A 23,403-nucleotide genomic window follows, 5' to 3' on the forward strand; every position below is an offset into this window, starting at 1 on the left:
TTAAATAAATAGAAAACTTACAAATTTATTATGTCAGCAAACCAAAGACAACTACTAGGTTAGAGACTGAGTAAGCAGAATATAGAATTTTAATTGAGTCATAAAAGCAGTTACATTATTTTCCAGCATAATACAAAGTTAAAAATTGAATAGTACATGAGTTGCTTACTCTCTCTAGAGGTCTACTTTGCTTTAAGCAAACTGTACAGGATAGCCTGATCTATGAAAAAGGGGAACTCAGGAAGTGAGGGAATTATTAACTAGATGGGAGGATTTACCACAGGATTCTTTAAGTAGCATACTTTCTAAATACATATGGCTTGTTACACAAAAATTTGATATACACACTATTTTTAGGGAACAATTTATTACATAAAGCAATGTAGACTTCTATTAGAGTTCAGTAAACACACATTTCAATTCCCAAGAAGGAAATTTTTATGTACATCCTGGTCACATTTAGTTTGATGGAAAATAATCCATAAGATATAATCCTGAGAAATATACAGTTGGATTAAAAACAAAAGGTAAAACAAGAGCATGGTCAATCCGGAATGAGTCTGCTGGAATATAAAAGCAGAATTCCTCCCACATTACATAATGCATCCAAACCCAAACCAGTACGGCTACCAGGAGACAGAGTGGGGTGTTATTCAGAACGCAGAGCCTCAAGATCCTGTGGGTATATGTGTGTGTGAAAGGAAGGCTGGGACACGGAGAAGACTTGATGTGTCTTCTTTGCAGGGTATCTGCCCTTAGACCTGATTCGCTTCATACCTGATGTTACCTCATGACTGCTGGTCGGGCCCTTCCTCCGAGGGTCTGGAATTTTAAAACTTGGTTTCTTGCTCTGTATAAACAAAATATTGAAGATTTAATTCACTTTACATTGACATCCCTCCCTGTCTTACAGGCTCAGCTCAGGTGTCACTTTCCTCCAATTGAAAGTGAGCTTTCCTGGCCAGACTTCTCTTTAGCACTGACTGAACTTTTCTCTCCCAAGATCCCTTGCTGTCTTTTGAATCAGAGGTATCTGTATTCTTATTCTTCTCATTAGATTGTGAATTCCTTGAGAGCAGAGTCTCTGGTCTGCCTGTGATCCCCAGAGCCTAGCACAGTGACTCACTTGTAGCAGGTTCTTAATTGATGACTGTACAATTAAAGTCAAATAAATGTAGCAACTTCTAATATTACAGCTAGGGCTGGGAAGGATTAACATCTAGTTACTGAGAAGCATTTGTATTTTTTTTTCAAGTATCTACTATTCAATATACTTTGTAACATGTCTTCAGCCTTATGTTTCCCAGACAAAAATCACATCAAGGGTGGGGCACTGCACCCCTTCCATTGGTAAACGGGAAGTCATGGTAGAATCTCATCCACAAGGATCAGAGAAGCCAGGCTTGAGGCAGTGGTATTTAAACACAGACTGTCTTAGAATTGGCTATTAAAATGACAGCAAAGAAGAGAAGAGGAAGAATTTTCACCTGTGGCAAGAAAGAGGTCACCCCTTATCGTTTCAATTGAGCTCCCCTTAAAGCTTTTAATAATTTAAAGGCCCAAATATCTCTTAGGGCAGGGCTGTCCAACCTTAGTTTATCTTAGGGCCTCATTTCAATAAAATAATTATTCAAACACCACACCCAGAATAAAAAATGCAGGACACTAATAGAAAGTGGGGGAACTCCCATTATCAATACTACCGTAAAGCCTGAAAGCAAACACAAAACAACAAAGCGACAACACAACAGTATAAAGGTAGGTGCATAATGACTAGTCTGCATGGTATAGACATAACGCATCCCACAAATTGATTGAAAATTCTATGTGATATGTTCTGTCCATAATACTGCTTAAAAACACCAAAGAAAATTAACATCAACGAGATTATTTATTAGTGATGGAGTTAAAAAATCTAATACGCATTCCATGCAAATTATTATTTTATTTTTTCACTTGTGAAAATTAAAACCCACAGGCGGGCCGCATGTGGCCTGTGGGCTGTATTTTGGATAGCCCTGTCTTAGGGTATCATTGTAACTAAGAATGCAAAACAATTAGACAAGACAACATTTTTGCAACAGCATGAACCCATTCTGTAGCTCCTCAGTGCACTGGGGTGTTGCTGATATTCACAGAATCCTTTAAAGTTTGCAAAGGCCCATTTACTGGGCCTCACAATCTTTGACCTTCCTAGTAGCCCCAGAGGGAGGTGCTGTGGGTTTTATCATCCTGTAGGAGGCAGTGTAGGGTGGTGGAAGGGGGGCTATGTCTACAGTCAGAGTACTTGGGTTAAAATCCTAGCACTTATTCCCTGCATGACCTTGGATAAGTTACTTAACTTTTCCTCAGTGAAATTTTCTTCAGTTTCATCAAACGTAAAATAAAGAGGCCAGACTAGATTACCTCAAAGATCATTTCTATAAGCTTGTAACTGCCCATTTTACAGATGAGGAAACTGAGACTGAGAGATGTTGAGTGACTTCCCATAGCTAGTAAATGTGAGCAGTGGGATTCAAACCCAGATCTCTGCTGGCTCCAAGCCCAGAATTCTCCCTGCTATACCATGCTCACCTCTAAAAGGTGTGGCATTTCATAGCCTAATCTTGGGCAATACTTCAAGAATCTCATTAATGACACAGACCAGAACCCCTCTGTCTCTTTATAAACCATATTCATGGGTTACTATGGCCACTCAAAATCTGCTCCCTCCTGGCCAGCTTTCTGATGATGTGCCTCCTCATACTTAGGAAAGCTGGTCTTTGCATTGGCCAGGATCCAGGTATGGTCCAGTCCATCCTTGCTGCTCTAACCTGTAGCGTGGCAGGATCTGCCAAGGCTTGTGCTTGGCTGACTTAGCCTTTGGAAACCCAGGCTCACCTCCCCAGCAGGATGAGAAATCAGAGTATGGGTGTTGTTAATGTGTGTGTGTGAAAAGGACAGTCCCAGGGGCAGATGGTGCTGTAAAAGGAAGGAACTACTGGAGCTCTCTCACAAATTCTGTCAGATACGTCTAAAAAAGTGAATCTGAGCAGATCTGAGAGAGTTAGAAGCCACTCGGAGACTGAGGCAGGTAGGAGCACCAGGTACACGAAACAGTGCCAGATCAAACTAACTGGGAACAGAGGAATCCAGGCAGTGCATGGGTCTGGGAGAGTGCTGGGTGAGCCAAAGGCTGGAGCAGGAAAAGGCCCAGGGCGGAAGTACTGCTATGGCTGTGATCGAGCCCCAGGCCTCTCAGCCCAGGACATGAGTCTGTCCCAGAGCAGCTCCTGTGGCTGTGGGAGCAGCTAGCCTAGAGGCTTCCAACCCACAGTCTAAAGGTTTGAAACTCATCTTCTTGAACTTCTGGGAACCATAATGTCCAGATAAAACGGCTCTTATCCCTACTTTGAATAAACCCAGAGAATAATACCTCAGGAGAAACAGAGGAGCCAGAAGGGGGGCTTCAGTAGGGAGAGAAGTGGGGGAAGAGGGCCCTTCCTGTGCTGGCAGGAGACTAGTGCAGGAAGAGAGGTGTCCCAGCAGCCCTCACCTCAGCAGAACAATGAGAGCAACTGAGCCCCGGGGGGTGGAGCTAGCAAAAGTCAATGCCAGGACCCCAGACGTGGCTTTGCACAGCCACGGGAAGTGGCAGACACTAGCACAAATTGCTGAGAACACACATGCAGTCCTGGGGAAGAGGAGATTCCCAGCAACCAGAGTACCCCTTCTATACCTCACAAAACCAGAGGCCATAGAACATAAAGCCAGTGAGCAGACCCACAGATTCCAACACAAGAAACTTGGGACAGAGCTCCCTGAGCCTCAGAAACAGAGATCCACTCTAGAAGCCAGGAGGAAAAAAAAACATGCTAAAAAGCCAAAGACAATTGATTCATATTATGGAGACAGGGAAGATCAAAATACCAATTCAGAAGGGAAAGTGAACTGGTCTCCAGATCAAAAAGCATTCCTGGAAGAACTCAAGGAGGACTTTAAAAACCAAATTAGGGAGGTAAAAGAAAAAATGGAAAAAATGGAAAAAAAATTCAATGAGGAAAACAAATCCTTAAAAGGTAAAATCGGGGAATTGATTAAGGAAAATCAGAATATAAACGGAGAAAATGTCTCATTGAAAAGTAAAATCAACCAAATGGAAAAGGAGATAGAGAAGATAAAGGAAGAAAACAAAACATTAAAAATCAGAATTGGGCAAATAGAAGTTAATGACTCTATGAGACATCAAGAATCAGTCAAACAAAATCTAAAGAATGAAAAAATAGGAGAAAACGTGAAATATCTGATTGGAAAAACAACTGACCTGGAAAATAGATCCAGGAGAGACAATCTAAGAATTATTGGTCTACCTGAAAGCTATGATGAAAAAAATAGTCTGGACAGTATCTTCCATGAAATCCTTAAGGAAAATTGTCCAGAGGTCCTAGAACCACAGGGTAAAACTATCGTTGAAAGAATCCATCAATCACCCCCTGAAAAAGATCCCAAATTGAAAACTCCAAGAAATATTATAGCCAAATTCCAGAACTACCAGGTCAAGGAGAAAATACTGCAAGCAGCTAGAAAGAAACACTTCAAATGTCACAGAACTACAGTCAGGATCACACAGGATCTTTCAGCTTCTACATTAAATGACAGGAGAAATTGGAATATGATATTCTGAAAGGCAAAGGAGCTTGGACTACAACCAAGGATCAACTACCCAGAAAAACTGAGCATAATTTTCCAGGCAAGGAGACAGACATTCAATAAAAAAAAGGGAATTCCAGATCTTCCTGGTGAAAAGGCAAGAGCTCAATGGAAAATTTGATCTCCAAATACAAAACTCAAGAGAGACATAAAAAGGTAAACGGGGGGTGGGGGGGAAACCTCCTACTTAATCGATAAGGCTAATTAGTTACATCATTATATAGGATTATTTTGTTTTATATATGTTTTACATACATGTCAATCTTAAGGACAGTATACTTATTTTGACAATTGAAAGGGATATTCATAGACTGTGGGTATCAGTATAAAATAACTGATATAATGATAAAAATATAATTAAGAGATATAAAGGGATGGTTCTGGGAGAAGAGGTAAGGAGGTAGTAGAAAAGGGCAAATTACATCACATGAACAGGCACAATAACATATTGTAGTAGAGGGAGAAGAGCAGTATTTGAGCTTTACTCTCATTGGATTTGGTTCAAGAAGGGAATAACATACACTGATAAGTATAGAAATCTAACTTGTCCTATAGGCAGTAGGAGGGGAAAGGCGAAAAAAAGGGAGAAGGGTGGTCAGAAGGGAAGGAAGAAATAGCAAGGGGAAAAAGGTAAGATAAGGGAGGGGAATCAAGAGGGAGGGGAAACTGAGGAAGGCGGTGGTCAAAAGCAAAACTCTGTTGAGGAGTTGAAGGGGAAAGGGAGAAATAGAAGCATAAATGGGGGAAATAGGATGGAGAAAAAGACACAGATAGTAATCGTAACTGTGAATGTGAATGGGTTGAACTCTCCCATAAAATGGAAGCAGATAGCAAAATGGATTTAAAAACCATAATCCTAGAATATGCTATTTACAAGAAACACATTTGAAACAGGGGGATACACACAGGGTAAAGGTAAAAGTCTGGAGCAGAATATATTGTGCTTCAGCTAAAGTAAAAAAAAATAGGGGTAGCAATCCTAATCTCAGACAAAGCAAAAGCAAAGATTTAATTAAAAGAGATAAGGAAGGACACTACATCCTGCTAAAAGGCACCATAAACAATGAAGCAATATCATTATTTAACATATATGCACCAAGTGGTATAGCATGCAAATTCTTAGAGGAGAGGTAAAAGGAGTTACAGGAAGAAATAGACAGCAAAGCTATAATAACTGGGGACCTCAACCTCCCCCTCTCTGAACTTGATAAATCTAACCTCAAAATAAACAAGAAAGAAATTAAGGAGGTGAATGGAATTTTAGAAAAGGCAGATATAGTAGACCTCTGGAAAAAACTGAATGGGGATAAAAAGGAATATACTTTTTCTCAGTGGTATATGGCACATACTCAAAAACTGACCATGTATTAGGGCATAAAAATCTCACAATCCAGTGCAGAAAGGCAGAAGTAGTCAAAGCACCCTTTTCAGATAATGATGCAATAAAAATTATTTGTAATAAAGAACCATAGAAAAAATAAGCTAAAAATTAATTGGAAACTAAATAATCCAATTCTAAAGAATGAGTGGGCCAAAGAACAAATCAGAGAAACAATTAATAACTTCATTCAAGAGAATGACAATAATGAGACAACATACCAAAACTTATGAGATGCAGCAAAAGTAGTTCTTAGGGGAAGTTTTATATCTCTAAATGCTTACATCAATAAAATAGAGAAAAAAGAGATCAATGAATTGGGCATGCAACTGAAAAAGTTAGAAAAAGAACAAATGGAAAATCCCCAATTAAATACCAAATTAGAAACACTGAAAATCAAAGGAGAGATTAATAAAATAGAAATCAAGAGAACTATTAAATTAATAAATAAAACCAAGAGCTGTTTTTATGAAAAAACAAATAAAACTGACAAACCCTTGGTCAATTTGATTAAAAAAAAGAAAGAAGAAAATCAAATTACCAGTATCAAAAATGAAAAGGATGAATTCACCTCCAATGAAGAGGAAATTAAAACATTAATTAGGAATTATTTTGCCCAATTGTATGCCCATAAATTTGACAACCTTAGGGATGTGGATGAATATCTACAAAAACCTAAATTGCCCAGGCTAACAGAAGAGGAAGTAAAATACTTAAATAACCCCATCAATGAACTCCCTAGGAAAAAATCTCCAGGGCCAGATGGTTTTACATGTGAATTTTATCAAACATTTAAAGAACATTTAATTCCTATACTTTATAGACCATTTGGGAAAATAGGTGAAGAAGGAGTCATACCAAATTCTTTTTATGACACAAATATGGTACTAATACCCAAACCAGGAAGAGTCAAAACAGAGAAAGAAAATTATAGACCAACTTTCCTAATGAATATTGATGCAAAAATTTTAAATAAAATATTAGCAAAAAGACTGCAGCAACTTATTGCAAGAATAATACACTATGACCAGGTAGGATTTATTCCAGGAATGCAAGGCTGGTTCAATATTAGGAAAACTATCAGCATAATTGATCATATCAACAACAAAACTAGCAGAAACTGTATGATCATCTCAATAGATGCAGAAAAAGCCTCTGACAAAATACAACACCCATTCCTATTAAGAACACTAGAAAGCATAGGAATAAATGGAGCCTTCCTTAAAATTATAAATAGCATCTATCTAAAACCATCAACAAGCATTATTTGTAATGGGGATAAGCTAGATGTATTCCCAGTAAGATCAGGGGTGAAACAAGGATGTCCATTATCACCCCCACTATTCAATTTGGTACTAGAAATGTTAGCTGTAGCAATAAAAGAAAAAGAAATTGAAGGAACTGGAATAGGCAAAGAAGAAACTAAACTATCACTTTTTGCAGATGATATGATGATTTACTTAAGAGAATCAAGTAAAAAACTACTTGAAATAATAAACAACTTTAGCAAAGTTGCAGGATATAAAATAAACCCACATAAACCCTTGGCATTCCTATACATTACTAACAAAGCCCAACAGCAAGAGATAGAAAGAGAAATTCCACTTAAAGTTACTGTAGACACTATAAAATATTTGGGAGTCTATCTGCCAAGACAAACCCCAGGCCTATATGAACATAATTATGAAACACTTTTCACACAAATAAAGTCAGATTTAAAGAAATGGAAAAATATCAGTTGCTCATGGTTAGGCCGAGCTAATAAAATAAAAATGACAATTTTACCTAAATTAATTTATTTATTCAGTGCCATACCAATCGAACTACCAAAAATTATTTTACAGAGCTGGACAAAATAATAACAAAATTCATCTGGAAGAACAATAGGTCTAGAATATCTAGGGAATTAATGAAAAGAAATGCTAGGGAAGGTGGTCTAGCCATACCAGATATTAAACTGTACTATAAAGTAGCAGTCATCAAAACTACCTGGTACTGGCTAAGAAACAGACTCATGGATCAGTGGAATAGGTTAGGTACAAGACACAGTAGTTAACAACTATAGCAATCTACTCTTTGATAAACCCAAAGAATCCAGCTTCTGGGCTAAGAATTCACTATTTCCAAAAACTGCTGGGAAAATTAGAAAATGGTAGGGCAGAAACTGGGCATAGACCAATATACCAAAATAAAGTCGAAATGGGTTCGTGATTTAGGAATACAGGCTGATACTATAAGCAATTTGGGAGAGCAAGGAATAGTTTACCTATCAGATTTATAGCAAAGCAAAGAATTCATGACACAACAAGAGATAGAGAGCATTACAAAATGCAAAATGGATAATTTTGAATATGTTAAATTGAAAAGTTTTTGTATAATAAAATTCAATGCAACAAAGATTAGGAGGGAAGCAGAAAATTGGGAGAAAATCTTTACAACTAGTGTCTCTGATAAAGGCCTTATCTCTAAAATATACAGGGGACTGAACCAAATTTATAGGAATACAAGTCATTCCTCAATTGGGAAATGGTCAAAGGATATGAACAGGCAGTTTTCAGAGGAAGAAATTAAAGATATCTATAGGCATATGAAAAAATGCTCTAAATCATTACTTATTAGAGAAATGCAAATCAAGACAACTCTCAGGTACCACATCTCTCCTGTCAGATTGGCTAAAATGACAAAACAGGAAAATGATAGATGCTGGAGAGGATGTGGGAAAACTGGAACGCTGTTACATTGCTGGTGGAGTTGTGAACTGATCCAGCCATTCTGGAGAGCAATTTTGAATGATGCCCAAAAGGCTATAAAAATATCTCTTCTAGGGTTGTATCCCAAAGAGATCACACAAGTGGGAAGAGGACCCATACGTACAAAAATATTTACAGCGGTTCTTTTTGTAAGTGGTCATATACCACAAACAAATTGTGGTATATGAATGTAATGGAATATTATTGTGCTATAAGAAATGGGGAAGATACGGACTTCATAATAACCTGGAAAAACCTACACAATATAATGCTGAGTAAGCGGAGCAGAACTAGGAGAACATTACACACAACCACAGATATACTGATTTTGTGATGACTAATCTTAATAGACCTTGTTCTTCTCAGCAATACAGGGTTCAAGGACAACTCCAGGGGACTCAGGATGGAGAAAGATATCTACATCTAGAGCAAGAACTGTGGAGTCTGAATGCAGATTGAGGCAAACTGTTTGCTCTTTTTTTTCTTTTTTTTTTTTTGTTTCTTCTGTCTCATGATTCATTCCATTGGTCATAATTCTTCTTTACAACTTGACTATTGTGTAAATAGGTTCAATGCAAAGTTATATGTAGAAAACATATCGGATTCCATGCCGTCTTGGGGAGGAAGGGAGAAGGCGAGGAGCGGGGGAAGAAAGCCTAGGACTCAGAATCATGCAGAACTGAGTATTGTAGACTAAAAATAAAAAATCTTAATTAAAATAACAGTTAAAAAAAAGAACAGTCCCCCTGGGCTGGACAAGATGAAGCCCAGGTCTCTTCTGGATACTTAATGGGGCCGACCACGGGCTACTTACTTAAACTCTGTGGGTCCCAGTGGATCAGGGCAATAGTAATAACATACCTTTCGAACCTATTTAACAAAGTTCTTGTCAAGACCAAATGAGAAACACGCCATCAATATCAACTCCTGGGAATTATCTGTTGCCTCCTTTTTTACTTTAGGCTGGTTGGCCTATTTCCATCAGGTGGTAAGTGCTTAAAGAGTGCAAATCAACTTGACTGTAACATAATTTGGAACATATACCTGGCCCCCATTCCCAAATTTCATTAAAAAGCCAAATGTAAACGAGTTTTGGCTTATCCACTCTTTGGGGTGAAGTACCTGTGACTTATCTTTATTCATAATCAGAGATATGATGGGCAATTTTGGTTAATTGAGGGGGCTATCTTTGTTTCTTTAACTACAGTGAAAAAATGGCATGTAAAATAAAATAAATTATACGCTTCATTTAATCAAGTGTGATTAGATGGAAAATACATATGTGCCATTTAAAATGCAGATCAATCCTCTGGGAAGGTATAACATTGTCCAGAGGGTGAGATACAAAAATACGAGACCAGGTGAGAGGTACTCTGGGTGTCGTACGTGCAACCAGCTGGCCTGTCTGGGTCCTTTCGTAGAAGGTGGCTTGGATTCTTAGAGTAGCCTGGAACCTTGTTATGTTGGATAGAAAGTAGAATTCAGCAAAGGATAGTTCATCTTGGATCCTACCCAAGAAGGGTTATACCCAAGAAGTATAAAAAGTTAGCTATCCCTGGCTCTGGAGAAGAGATGACAAAATAGACCTCCTTCCTTTCTTTGAAGCGGGGGGAGTGGAACTATGGGTGCTGAACACTGCCCATACTGGCAGACTTAGTTGTTGTGTTGATTACTTTGAAATGTTTTTTTTTCTTCTTTATTACAAGGGAGGATTAATAGTAGGGAGGAAAGAGGGATATGGAGATATACATATATATATATACACACACGTACATATATATATACACATATACATATATGATGTAAAAATAAAAGCTCAATAAGTTTCTTTAAAAAAAAAAAGTAAAAGCAGCTATTTAGCTATAAACTAATGCCATGGCACAGATTCCCAAGAACAGCATCTGAATGAAGTCCTGGTATCTTATTTGATCCCTCTCTGGTTGCCCCTACTTTCAGTTCCAGAATAAATTAATTTCCTGGCCATCCTCCCAGACCAGTGTTGGGGCCTGTCTCAGCTTTGCCCTTCCCTTGCTGGGTGACTTCCTTGCCAAGTTAGAGGTTGGGCCTTTTCCTGGGCCAAAGGAGCTGTTGATGCTAACCCACCCTCCTTGCTAGAGTGTGGTGAAGAAAGCACTTTATAAGCCTTAAAGCCCTACAGAAATGGGTGAGATTCTAGGCAGGAAGCTTTCAAGGTGAAAATATTTCTGGGCTGCTGGTCTCGTGGAGAAATATTCTAGCCCATATCTTACCTCGTTAAACTTTGAGTTCTCATTTTTCACTCGGGCCTCTGGACCTTTGAAGAAGACAGGCTGTTTTTTCAGCATGGTGGTAAATTCTGTTTTTTCCTAGTACAATTGATTGAAAAGAGTGCATTTTTAATTAACCTAAAACACATACACACACACAAATTCTTATCTTTAATATCTGATCCTTTGCAATTTCAGTCATTGAAAAGAGATGAAAAAAGGTTGCAATGAGCCTCAGAGGCTCAGGCAGGGCTGTCTGGGACTGCCTGTGGAAGGAAGGCCTTTGTTTCCCAGCCCCAGCCTCTATCAGAACAGAATGTCCCTGGGGACCTAGCTTGGAGCCAAAGGCCAAACTTGCCACACCTTAGGCCCAGTGCAGGCTGATGTAAAGGAGGTATCAAGGGGCTCTCCCTGAAATCTGATTCAGAGGTGCCAGGAGAATCCCCTAACCAAGGAATGGCCTCCGGACCCAATAAAGTCATCCCCAGAAGCCTACAGATAAGTTCTGATTCTAGAATTGATTCTTTTATTTTTATGTGAGGAAACGCCTTTATCCAAATCAACATCAAAAAACAGAACTAGAGAAAGTATCTATTTGAGAATAAGTATACCAGGCACTGCAGGGTGAAGGAACTCTTTTTGGGAGGGAGACAGCTGAACTCAACCAAGAGAGAGAATCTGGGCTCTTGCCCAAGAGAAAACTCCCTCAAGTCTTTGCTGGTAAAGCAAGTTGGGGATGGATGGGACAGGATATGATTCTCAACTGGACTCCCCTTTAGCACCTTCGCCTATTCTTTCCTTGCAACTCTGAAAGTCAGTGGGACAAGGACCCAGTCTACATTTTTCTTACTTGGCCATCTTCTGTTAACTTTAACTCCTGGATTAATCTGTTTTTCTGATGCATCTCATTTCTTTGCTTTCTGGTCTCCAGTGGTTTCTTTTTCTTCTTTGGTTTCTTCTTCTGTTCAAGCTACTCCAGAAAAGAAAGGAACATTTGTGATCCTGCAACTAAATGATTACTTTTTGCTTAGGAGACCCACTCCAACAGGGCATGGAATACCTTCTCCTCACTCTGACAACACAAGTATATAAGCCAACAGAAGAAATATCAAAGGGATACTGAGTAAATATTATTCTGATGGTTTTGCTAAAGCCCATTTTCTTTTCTTCTTAAAAAATCTAAATAGCTTTGATTGTGTGATTTTGTTACTCTTTTGTTTGTAATTTAGAGTCTAAAGTTTATAATGTTTTTCTTTATTCTAAACAGGAATTATCAACAAAAATACAAGGAAATTCAAATTGAAATACACAAGGAAAAATTTTAAAAGGATTGAACATGAAACTATGAACTTCATTATTTAGAAATTGTTTTAAAAAATAATTAGTGTAACAAAATTGGCGTTAACTAATTTTAAAATTGTTTTGTTATAAACTTAACATTGAACAGTAATATAATTAAACTTGCTTAATAACTAAATGAATTTCAACATACAAAATATAACAACTCAGTGCTTTAAGATTCTACTAGCATTCTTCGTACATTCTTTGTCTTTTCTTTTTCTTCATTCAGGTCATCGTTGGTGTTTACTCTTTTGGGGCTGGTTTTTTGGGTTTGTCCTCTTCCATTAGAGGTTTTACAGATTTTTAAAAATTTTTTATTCTTACTGGCCTTAAATGCATTATGGTATTCCATTACATGAATGTACCACAATGTATTTAACCATATGTCTTTCCCTTTCCTTCTTTCCTCAGCTGTTTGTAAAGCCTCATCAGACAGTCATTTTGCTTTCTTGTTCTTTTTCTTTAGAACGTATTTTGTTGCTGCCTCCTGCACAATATTGTGAATCTCTGTCCACAGTCCTTCAGGTACTCTTTCTACCAGATCTAATCCCTTAAATCTATTCTTCACTTCATATTCATAAAGGATGTTATTCAGGTCATTCCTATATGGTCTGATGGTTTCCCCTACTTTCTTCAATTTCAGTCTAAATTTTGCAATAAGAAGCTCATGATGTGGGCCACAGTCAACTCCAGGTCTTGTTTTAACTGACTACATAGAATTTCTCCACCTTTGGCCGAAAAGTATACAATCAATCTGATTTCTATATTGACCATCTAGTAATGTCTATGTGTAGAGTCTGCTATGACCAGCGAGCTATTTTGACAAAATGCTGTTAATATCTGCCCTGCTTCATTTTGTACTCCAAGGCCAAATTTGCCTGTTATTCCAATGGCTTTTGATTCCAACTTTAGCATTCCAATCCCCTATGATGAAAGTGATGTATTTTTTGGGTGTTATTTCTAGAAGATGTTATAGATCTTATTAGAACTGATCAACTTTGGCGTCCTCGGCATCACTGGTTGGAGCACAGACTTGTGTTACTGTGATGTTGAATGGATTTGAACAGGTATTGTGTCATTTTTGAGATTATACCTCAGTACTACTTTTCTCACCCTTTCACTGACAATGAGGGCTATTTCATTTCTTCCAAGAGATTCTTGTCCACAGTAGTATACATAATGACCATTCTCATCCATTTAGTTTCACTGACACCCAAGATATTGATGTGTAATCTTTCCATCTTCTGTTTGACTACAGCCATTTTATCCAGGTTCCTTTGTAGTACTGAGCTTTACAGCATCGGACTTTCCTTTCATCCCTAGAAGCATCTGCAACCGAGCTTCCTTTCAGCTTTGGCCCAGCCACTTCATTCGTACTGGAGCTACTGGTGGTTGTCCTTTGCTCTTCTCTAGTAGCATGTTGGACACTTTCTGACCTGAGCGGCTCATCTTCTAATGTTTTCTTGGCAAAGATACTGGAGTGGTTTGCCATTTCTTTCTCCAGTGGATCATATTTTGTCAGAACTCTCCACTATGACTTGGACTTCTTGGGTAACCCTGCACTGCACAGCTCATAGCTTCATTGAGCTTCACAGGCTCCTCCTAATGACAAGGCAGTGATCCAGGAGTGGAACCAAAACTATTACGATTACATATGGAGAGCAGATAGCAGAAAAAGCTAAAGCAAATCCATTTTGTCTTCAGTTCCTCTATCTCGCCCCTACCCCTGTATGGCAACCCCCCTCCCCTTCACTGTCCCTGTGACCTTCCTTACTGCTTACAACAAGGGCAGCCCTATCTATAAAGGCAGGGTTATAAGAGATAGATAATCTGAAGAAGATTCTTTTCTGTGACTAGCCCAACAACAGGCCTGTTTAGTCATGGGATAACACATCCCCTGCTCCTACCCTACTCACCCCCAGCAATAGGCTTTGTCCAAATTTAAGTTAATCCATACCCAATTCACCTCCTGTCTAAACTAAAACCTACATAAATTTTGTCCTTTTGTTCCTTTGGGGAGGCTCTGCCCTGTGGGTGGGGTTCTCTTGCCAGGGAACTCAACAAACCCTCATTGGTTCCTAAATTTATGGTATTGGGTTTGCGTTATGGTCTTGGTTTTGGAGTTGTACTTCTGGTTCTGGTTTGTTGTGACACCAACAATTTTACCACGGTACATACACATGTTAAAGTCTTACACTTGGCTTCAGAAAGTCAACACTACTGGTACAAGATGGTGGCAACATGGGTAGATAATTCAGCTGAAAATAATCTTGGGATTTCAATGGACTAACCCTCAATGTGAGTCAGCGGTTTGATGTAGCATTTAAAAAACTAACACAATTTGAGATTGCATTTCTAAAAGCACAGTGTCCAGGTCTAGGGAAGTGATAGTCCTATTGCCTTCCAGCCTCATGACATAGGAGGATCGGGTGATAGAACTAGGGATCTCTGGCTTGGAAAAGAGAAGACTTAGTAGGGACACACAAGATAGCTGAGCTTAAATACTTGAAGGGCTATCACATGGAAGAGGAGTTACAACTTTTTCTGCTTGGCCTCAGAGGCCAGAACTCAGAATATTGGTAGAGGTTTTGACAAGGAAGTTTTCAGCTTGATGTCAGTGTATGGAGCAAGGTGGATCCAAGTGAGGCCATGGTGAGATGCAGCTGCCCCTTACAGTAGGGAGGAGGGACCAGAAACGACTATGTCCTCTCTGCAGTTCCACTCCCTGGTGTTACAGAAGGAAATAAACTTCCCAAAGGCAACCCTAGAACAGAATATGCTGCCTCTTACTCTAAGACCTCTAACAAAGGCTGGGTGACAGCTTGCTGAGGGTGATGTGATGGGGATTCTCTGCCTGGTATAGGCTGAATGAGATGGCTTCTGAAGTCCCTTCCCACTCCTGAAATTCTCTGATTCTGAAGAAACTATAGGCAAAGACATGAAGGGGTTCTGAGATGTGGAAAAGGGGAAATGACAGAACTCATGAGAGATGGTCTCAATCCCAGACAAGAGGAGGAAAAGGTTTGGGATTGTCTCTTTGGAGAGTATGATAGAGAGTTAATCAGAGAAAAACAGAAGGCCTCACTCAGGGGCCTTGTTGGAATGGTTAATTTTATAGTCAAGACTATGAAGGGAGAAAAGGGAGCCCAGAAGTGAGAGGATGGTTTGGGAGAAGAGCGAGGGATATGGTTTGGAGGTCATGGTGAGGCAAAAATTAGGCAGAGGGAGAGATGGAAGGGCATGGAACTGTGATCAGAGAGGAGATTTTCAGAGTCTAAGATGTTGGAGATGGAACAGTTTCAGGAGATGGTGAAATTTAAAGTATGCCCACTCCTGTGGTTAGAGATTGAAGATGGAGATAAAGTTATGGGAGTCAAGAAGGTTGATGAACTCAGAAGCCAGGGTCTAAGAAGATTCATCACTGTGACTACTGAAGTCACCAAGGGGGAAGCAGGGTGGAACTGGTTAATGGAGTTGGGGGCAAAGAGTAAAACTATGAACCAGCTAATGAAGAATAAAGAAGAGTAGCTTCAAGGTCCACAGATCAGAGCAATGAAGATCTGGACAAGGTGATATAATCAAATGGTGGGAACTTTGAAGGAAGAAAGTGTGCTGCCAGATGATGGCAGGGGAGGGTCCGGAAGCAAGGAGTTTGCCCACTTCCCCTCCTTGCCTTGTGTACTGTACAGATGAGGGGAACAGCAGTCAGCACCAAAGAGGGTGGCCAGGGTTGCAGCACCTTAAGGAGAGAGTGAGGTTTCAGGTATGACCAGGAGATTCAAGGAGTGTTAAGAGAAAGAGATTGAGGATGATGGGACATATCAGGTTCTTAGTAAATACAAGGTGGCTGACAGAACAGTACAACAAGGATTCCACATGATGCAATGGAAAGGAGATGCAGTGGGAGGATAGATGGCTAACATGGACTGGGTTGAGAATGCCAGGAGGAGAAGATGAAGAAAATGATTTTCACCAATGCAAACAGCAGCTCCCAACTACAGGGATCAGAGGATCAAGAGGTAGACATTTACTTGCTACTGGGCAGAGCGAAGATCAGGGATGGAAAAATATGTAGACTATACCAAGGTTCTAATGGGAACATACACATGTGATGAAGCATCTCCTTGGGCTGACCCATGCCGGTTTCATGGTCTCTTAAATGGAAATCAAACTTCTTGACTTACTTTGCTCAAAGAGAGTTTGGAAGAATATACTGGGATGATAGATGAGAGACATGTTGGAAAAAGGAAGTGCCACATCAGGCATTACTAGGGCCATCGTGCCCATTGGGGTAGAAGGCAAAGGCCACGAGGCCAAGGAGTGTTTCCATTTGTTCTTTGTGTTCCCATTGCTCTGCACAGTGCCTTGAGCATAATGGAGGCTTAATCAATGCTTCTTAAATTTAAATTTGTTGAATTTCTTACCAACCAATGGCTGGAGAAATAGAATCAGAGTATTTTAGAACTGAAAGGGCCCTTGAAAGACATCCAATCCAACACACACCTGAACAAAAATCCTCTCTAAAACATAACTAACAAATGGTCCTTTTGCATTTTTTTGTTTGATGACTTCCAGGAAGGTGAAACTTACTACCCAGTCTGTCAACTAGCACTGATGATGTGCCAGGCACTGTGCTAAGTGCTGGGGAGATGAAGAAAGGCAAGAGCTCCTAGTCTAATGGGGAGAAAACATGCGAACAACATTACACAGGTAAGATCTAGATCAGGGGTTGGGAACTTGCAGCCTCAAGGCCACATGTAGCTCTCTAGGTCCTCAAGTGCAGCCCTTTGACTGACTCACTTGTTTAGATTTGGTCCTGATCTAGACTGTGTAAATTGATGATAATCACCACAGGGAAGGTGCTAACATTAGGAGGACTGGGCTTCTTGTATAAAGTGGGGTTTTGTCTGGGCCTTGTAGGGAAGCCAGGAGGGAAGGCAGGCATTCCAGGCAGAGGGGACAGCAGCCAGTGGAAATTACTCATTCCACTTTTGGAAAGTCCTGATTTTTAGGAAGTTTTTCCTAAAATTTGATATGCAGGCTTGCATATGTGGTATTCGTGGTTTTTATAGAAGAGATAATAATTGCCACATTCTTTTTGTCTGGTGTTTTGTAGTTTACAAAGCTCAAGCAGAATCAGGTTCTGCTTGGTCCCAGAAGACAGATTTAGGCTGGTGTACCAAAAAATCTATTCACAATGCACACCATCCCAGAGTGTGATGGGCTAGCTGGTCATTGGTCAAGTGGGTTGTAGAGGTGATGCTTGTTCAGGTACAGGTTGGAACAGGAGGCCTTGGAGGGTCTTTTCTGTTCTGACCTTCTGTGATCTGGTTGGGTTCTACAGTGATACTTTTAAAGGAATACTTGAAGCATCTAAGGCTGTAGTGTTAAGTATCCTTAGTACATAAATTATAAAACTATTCTGTGGCTCCTAAATCTCATTTTCCATGTGGGGAAGCATATTAAAAAACTGCTTAGTTCAAATGAAAATAGTAAGTAATAAATATTTCTCAAGTCCAAAGTCCTCTTCAGACTTTCTCCTCTTTCTCTCAGGCCTAATCCCTTTCTTTTAGGAAAAAATGATAAATGTTACTTTAGAATGTCTTATATTAGACAGCCAAAGACATGAGGAGATTCTATTGTTTTGGACATCTCTCTTGCTAAGTTACAAATGGTTGGATTTAAAATAATAATAAATTTAAAAAATATTATTAAAATATTTCTAAAATTAGACTTGTACCTACATACAGAGTATAGTATTAAGATTTTTTCTTCAATATGTAAGAAAATTTAAGGAAAATCTGTGAAAAAGCATAACTATTTGAAAAGGCTAAATCAAACATTTAAAAATATAGAGAGAAGATTTTTTTTTTAAATTCAGAAATGTGTCATTTTTTCATGGCTCTTATCACAAACCAGAATTTCCTACTTTCCCTAAAAATGTTTCCATGGGGAAACATTTTTGATCCATAAGATCATTTGGGAGGATGGAGACTCAGTGAAATCTGCCAATAGCCTGGGTGGGGAAAGGGTCCCACGGTCTTTGCTCAGCTCCCCTCGTCCTCGGAGCATGTCCCCTTTTGGTCCCCCTCTCTGAGACACTGTTCTTTCCTGGCACCCCTCCTGTTGGACTATTCTTCCTTATCGTTCATTCCCTTCCCACCTGCCTCAGGTGTGGATGTTCTCCAAAGCTCTGCTATCTGGCTTCTTCTCTTGTCCCTAGCCAGATGACTAACCCTTCCATCTATCTACCTGGTTTTTCTCACTAAGACTTCAGTTCCATATCCCTAACTACCTGCTAGACATATCTACCTAGATGTACCATAGGTTTAAAAATTTAAGAACTTCCACATGAAACTTGAATATTCTCCCCAAGCTTGCCTGTCTTCCAAACTTCACTTATTTCTCAATGAATGAAAGGACGGAAATGATAAGGCTGCAACTCAACTCTGGTGTTCAGTAAGTCTGTATTTCCATTGTAATAGGTGATGACAGATTCAAATATCAACTCTTGTTGGCCTCTTGAATGTTTAAAGATAAATGGCAAAGCAAACTCTTAAGTTCAGATCTTAAACAAGGGGATTACAATGTCCTCTGCTGTAAGTATGCCTTAGGATCTCAAACGATTGCCTCCCACAGTCCTAGGCTCCGGTCTACAACAGTGACTGATACTATCATAGCGACTCTCTTTCTTGGGTTCAAAGCGCCATCTCCATCTCTTACCTTTTCTGCCACATCCAGTAAATGAACAGGAAGCCCATCTGAGAGGGAGCTGTCCGAACCACTGGTACTGTTTCAGGAAAGAAAAGTCAGGAATCTGATTTGCAGTCTGCCCAGACAGAATAACACTTGCATATTCTGAGTCCACAGCATAACTCATTTACTGTTTGTTGTTATCCCTACTTTCTGTTCCTCAGGAATCTCTGAAAACCCCAGAAACACAACTGATAATCGGGACCTTGAGGGCTCACAGACTGTAGAGCTGGAAGGGCCCTTAGGAAACACCCAGGGCAGCGGTGTCAGTTGCCATGAAGCAAAGCTTCCCCAGTGTTGCCCAAACCAGATGAAAATGTCTTCAGGAAAAGTTTAAAAGATCAACATAACACAACACAGACAATGCTAGCTTAGCTTTCCGAGGAGGAAGTGCACCGAAGACAAGCCCCCCAATCTGTAAGTCATAGCTCCAGGATTCTAACTCAGAGTCTGATTCCAAATGCAAAGCTTCCTCTATTATGCTGTGCCCCTTCATGCACAGACACCTACGGGTGGACACAACAGAATCTCATGCTATGAAGGTGATGTGCAGTGTACTGTAGTGTACTCAGGCTCCTGTGGAGGGAACAAGGTCACAGTACAGCAGAGTATATGGACCCCAAGGCAGTGAAGCCAGGGGTGGGCCTCCTATGGGCCCTGTACCCCCCACTCAACATCTAGGGACCCTGGGGGTAGTGACTCTATCTACCTGACATAAGCCAATCTTGAATTATCTTTGGGAACCTTTCCTACCCTTCCAGGGGGTTCCCAGCTTATCTTCCCCTAGGACTTTTATCTTTGGGCAGCAGCCTAAGAATACCCAGGCTATAGCACCCCCAGGTCCCTATCAGCCCTCCTGTCTGGGGTATCTTTTATGAATCTCATGGCCCCAGGAGAATGGAGCGAAGTGTAGCCATTGACAAGAAGATGAAGGTGAGGAAGAACGCTCATCAACAGCACAAGCATGGCAAGCATTCTTCTAGCAGGGCTCTGCCTGAATCCTGGGCCTGCTCCCTGCCAAGTTTTACTGGGCTGGGGGAAGACTGCCTATAGTCCCAACCTCATTAACAGGTGAAGGTGAGAAAAAGGATCCCTACCGACCTGAAGAAGTCCATTTCTCTACCTCCTAGATTAAATCTTTGAGGAGCAGTCCTTCTGAAGATGTCTTTTGAGCTAAATACTGAAAATCATCTTAGGATGTGGAAAATGTGATTTTAAAAAATGTTTTTTGTAATTTGGGTGGAAGGAGGGGAAGAAGGGCATGTAACATTAGCACTGATCTAGCCTGGGAATTCGGTAGTCTTCTGATAGCAGGGGGACCTCAAGGGGTCTGGGAACTGCATTTTCCAGTAGACTTTGGAGTCTATTCATAATAATGTGAATGCTATTTTGGAAGCTTGTCTCTTGGTGAGCTCTTTTCGCCTCAGACATTATTCTTTCCCCAAAAGCTGTTTATCCCAGTTAAAAAAAGAAAGAAAAGCATTATGCTTAGAGTCACAGGAAGCCTGGGTTAGAATCTTGCCTCTGACATTGACTAGTTGTGTGACTATGAGCAAATCACTTAACTTCTTTAAACTGTTTCCTCACCCATAAAATGGGTGTCCTAGTAACTGTTGATAGTAACCTCAAAGAAGTGTGTAAAAGTGCTTTCTAAATCTTGATGCGCTCCATAATTGTTATCTCTTATCCTCACTATTGCTGGGCACAGAACTGGAGCAGCAGCATTGATCTGAGGGCCATCTACGGCCCTAGGGGCATGGGTAACCTGGAACCAAGTCTGACTGGAGAGCTCCCAATGCTACACAAACTCTCTAAAGGGAGCAGGAAGCCCTCTCAGGTCCCCGATGTAATTCCCAGGACAATGTCAGACCGAACATTTTGGTAATAATATAATGATAGTGATGATAATTATGGCTCTTCTTTCTGTAGCTAAGTGAAGGAAAGTGCTATGTAGTTCTAGGTCATTCTTGGTCAGAGTTTTACTTTCTGGATCCTGGGCACACACAAACCTCTACATGTTAATAGAAGAAAACCCTTTTTTCCACTGCTCCTCCATTAAGGAAAAGGACAAATCCTCTCATTCTTGAGCAAGCCCTCAAGGCTTCTTCCATGGTATAATCAGCCTGCTTATTCTCATTATAGATTAGAGATGGAACATGCTGTTTCAGCGTCTTAATAATTCTGATTCATATTTGGACCAATTTAAAAACCTGTTATCTCCAATTCTTTCAGGATATGAATGAGTTAGGATCTAAATGTCCCTCCTTATCATTTCCTTTTTACATGCCCATTATGATTTTTACTGAACTTTCACCTATCAAATCTTCCTGCTTCCTGGGTTGTGACTGGAGAGAACTGAGAACCATGGCCTATGGGCTACCAACCACTCTCTTTAGCACAACAATTCACATTTCTATAGTATTTATAAGCTGACCTAACACTTTTCTCACCACAGTTCCAACTTCTGGTTACGTTTGGGTATTCTCATCTGACAAGTGAGGGAACTGAGGCTGAGAGAGATGCCATGTTTGGCCCAGTCTCCTGACCACTAAATGTTGGAGCTGGAGTTGGGACCCAGGTCTTCTGATTTTGCTGATCTTGATTAGTCTCAATGATGGATTCATGAGATGAGAAATCTAGCTCTTTCTTATTTGTAAAAAGGAGTTGGGACAATGATGTTCAAAGGTCTTCCCAGCTTGACTGTTCTAAGTTTCTATGATTCTCCCTTTCAGCTCCTCAGCAAGGCCACATGAGGAACATGGGAGAAAAACCTTTCTAATCACCTTCCTTTCACCACTATCCCCCAGATTTAGCACTTTGATCTCTTAGTTGTTGGCTGGCAGTCTGGGCAGCCTTGGTTAGTGATTTTCTGAGTGCTTCTAAAAGAAGGAACATGGCAAGTTAACCATTGTGGTGTCTCTCAGAGAAAGCCAAGTCACACACTGCAAGCTCTGCTCCAGCTGGGTTTGTCCCCCCGCTGGGCTCTGGAACTTGCATCATGCTGCTTTGCTGGGCAGAAAGGGGAGAATGTCTTCTCCTTCTTGAAAAAGCCCACAGAGTAAGCCTTTGGGTGGAGATGGTGGTGGTAGTGGAGGTGGGAGGGAGGTATGAGGGAGTTTTATTCCTGATCTACAGGTTGAGGAATTGGGTTAATAAATTCTTCACTAAGCACCCTGGAATTCTCCAATTATCCTTCCCCGATACATTTGAAATGGCTCCTTAGTATTTTTCCTGGATTCTAGGGTCCCATTTTGACTAAGAGTCAAGGTAATATAACAGAAATAGAAATAATTTCTCTTGCTTTTCTCTGGGGATGGAATATATTACCTGGATTCAATGTCAGACAAGATGTCACTCCAATTGCCATCCAAGTCCATTTCTTGTCCAAGTTCTGAGAATTTCTTATAGATTTCCTCTTTAAGCTCTGTTAAACATTGCACAAACTATGGGACAGAAGGCAATAAGATTGAATGAGATAAAACATGTAAAACTTTGCAAACTTCAAAACACCAAGTAAATGTTAGTTATTATCATTATTCTCTAGGAGTTATACAAAAAAAAAATTATTTTTGGAAACTCAGAAAAATAAGCAATGCTGTTTTCCTGGAAATAAAGTCATGCCATCATTTTGGACCATGGTTATTTGGTTACTTATCAAACCAAGAGTACTCAAGTTATTGAAGAAGTAGCTCAAAGGAAAGAAGAAAGTAAAGAGTGGCCGTTCCAGATTTCATCAGAGGACAAAACTGTCATAACTAATCTTCATTCAATACTTCATTTTGTTGCCATTTCTTACGCAGATCATACCCCTGCTTACACCTGTCCAGATACTCTTCAAGGGTTTCTGTGGACCAAAGAGTCATTCCCTCCGTCTCCTAGGTGGCCATTTTTTCATAAGCCAGTATCTTAATTTCACTACTGTGACTCACCTGAGTTTGAGGTTCTACTGATGTGTGAATTTCTACATAAAGAAATGAAGCTACAGGATAGATGAGGCCAGTGTTATTCTTATGGTTTACACTGCATTTACGTGACTTTTACAGAAGCAGCTAGGTGGCACAGTGGATAAAGCACTGGGCCTGGGGTCAGGAAGACCTGAGTTAAAAATCTGGTCTCACACTCACTAGCTGCGTGACCCTGGGCAAGTCATGTAATCTCTGTCTACCTTTATATGCTCAACTGTAAAATGTAGATAATGCAGTTACTCCTTCCATATCACAGCTTTCCCCATTGCGGTTTCAATAAA

The 23,403-nt window shown here is 40.1% G+C and overlaps 1 protein-coding gene across 1 annotated transcript in view; it reads right to left on the bottom strand.

Moving 5' to 3' along the window:
- Positions 1–591: 591 nt before the first annotated feature.
- AGBL2 (ATP/GTP binding protein like 2) overlaps positions 592–23,403 on the bottom strand; it is a 46,107-nt gene continuing 23,295 nt past the window's right edge. The window contains exons 9-14 of the mRNA XM_036763802.1: positions 22,485–22,600; positions 19,128–19,194; positions 18,363–18,398; positions 11,914–12,009; positions 11,067–11,162; positions 592–850 (exon numbers count right to left, since the gene is read on the bottom strand). Of these exons, the coding sequence (XP_036619697.1) occupies positions 650–850; positions 11,067–11,162; positions 11,914–12,009; positions 18,363–18,398; positions 19,128–19,194; positions 22,485–22,600 (612 nt within the window). The 3' untranslated portion in view covers positions 592–649. The remainder of the gene's footprint in view (positions 851–11,066; positions 11,163–11,913; positions 12,010–18,362; positions 18,399–19,127; positions 19,195–22,484; positions 22,601–23,403) is intronic.

Source organism: Trichosurus vulpecula, chromosome 6 (assembly GCF_011100635.1).
Source record: "Trichosurus vulpecula isolate mTriVul1 chromosome 6, mTriVul1.pri, whole genome shotgun sequence".
Classification (NCBI taxonomy): domain Eukaryota; kingdom Metazoa; phylum Chordata; class Mammalia; order Diprotodontia; family Phalangeridae; genus Trichosurus; species Trichosurus vulpecula.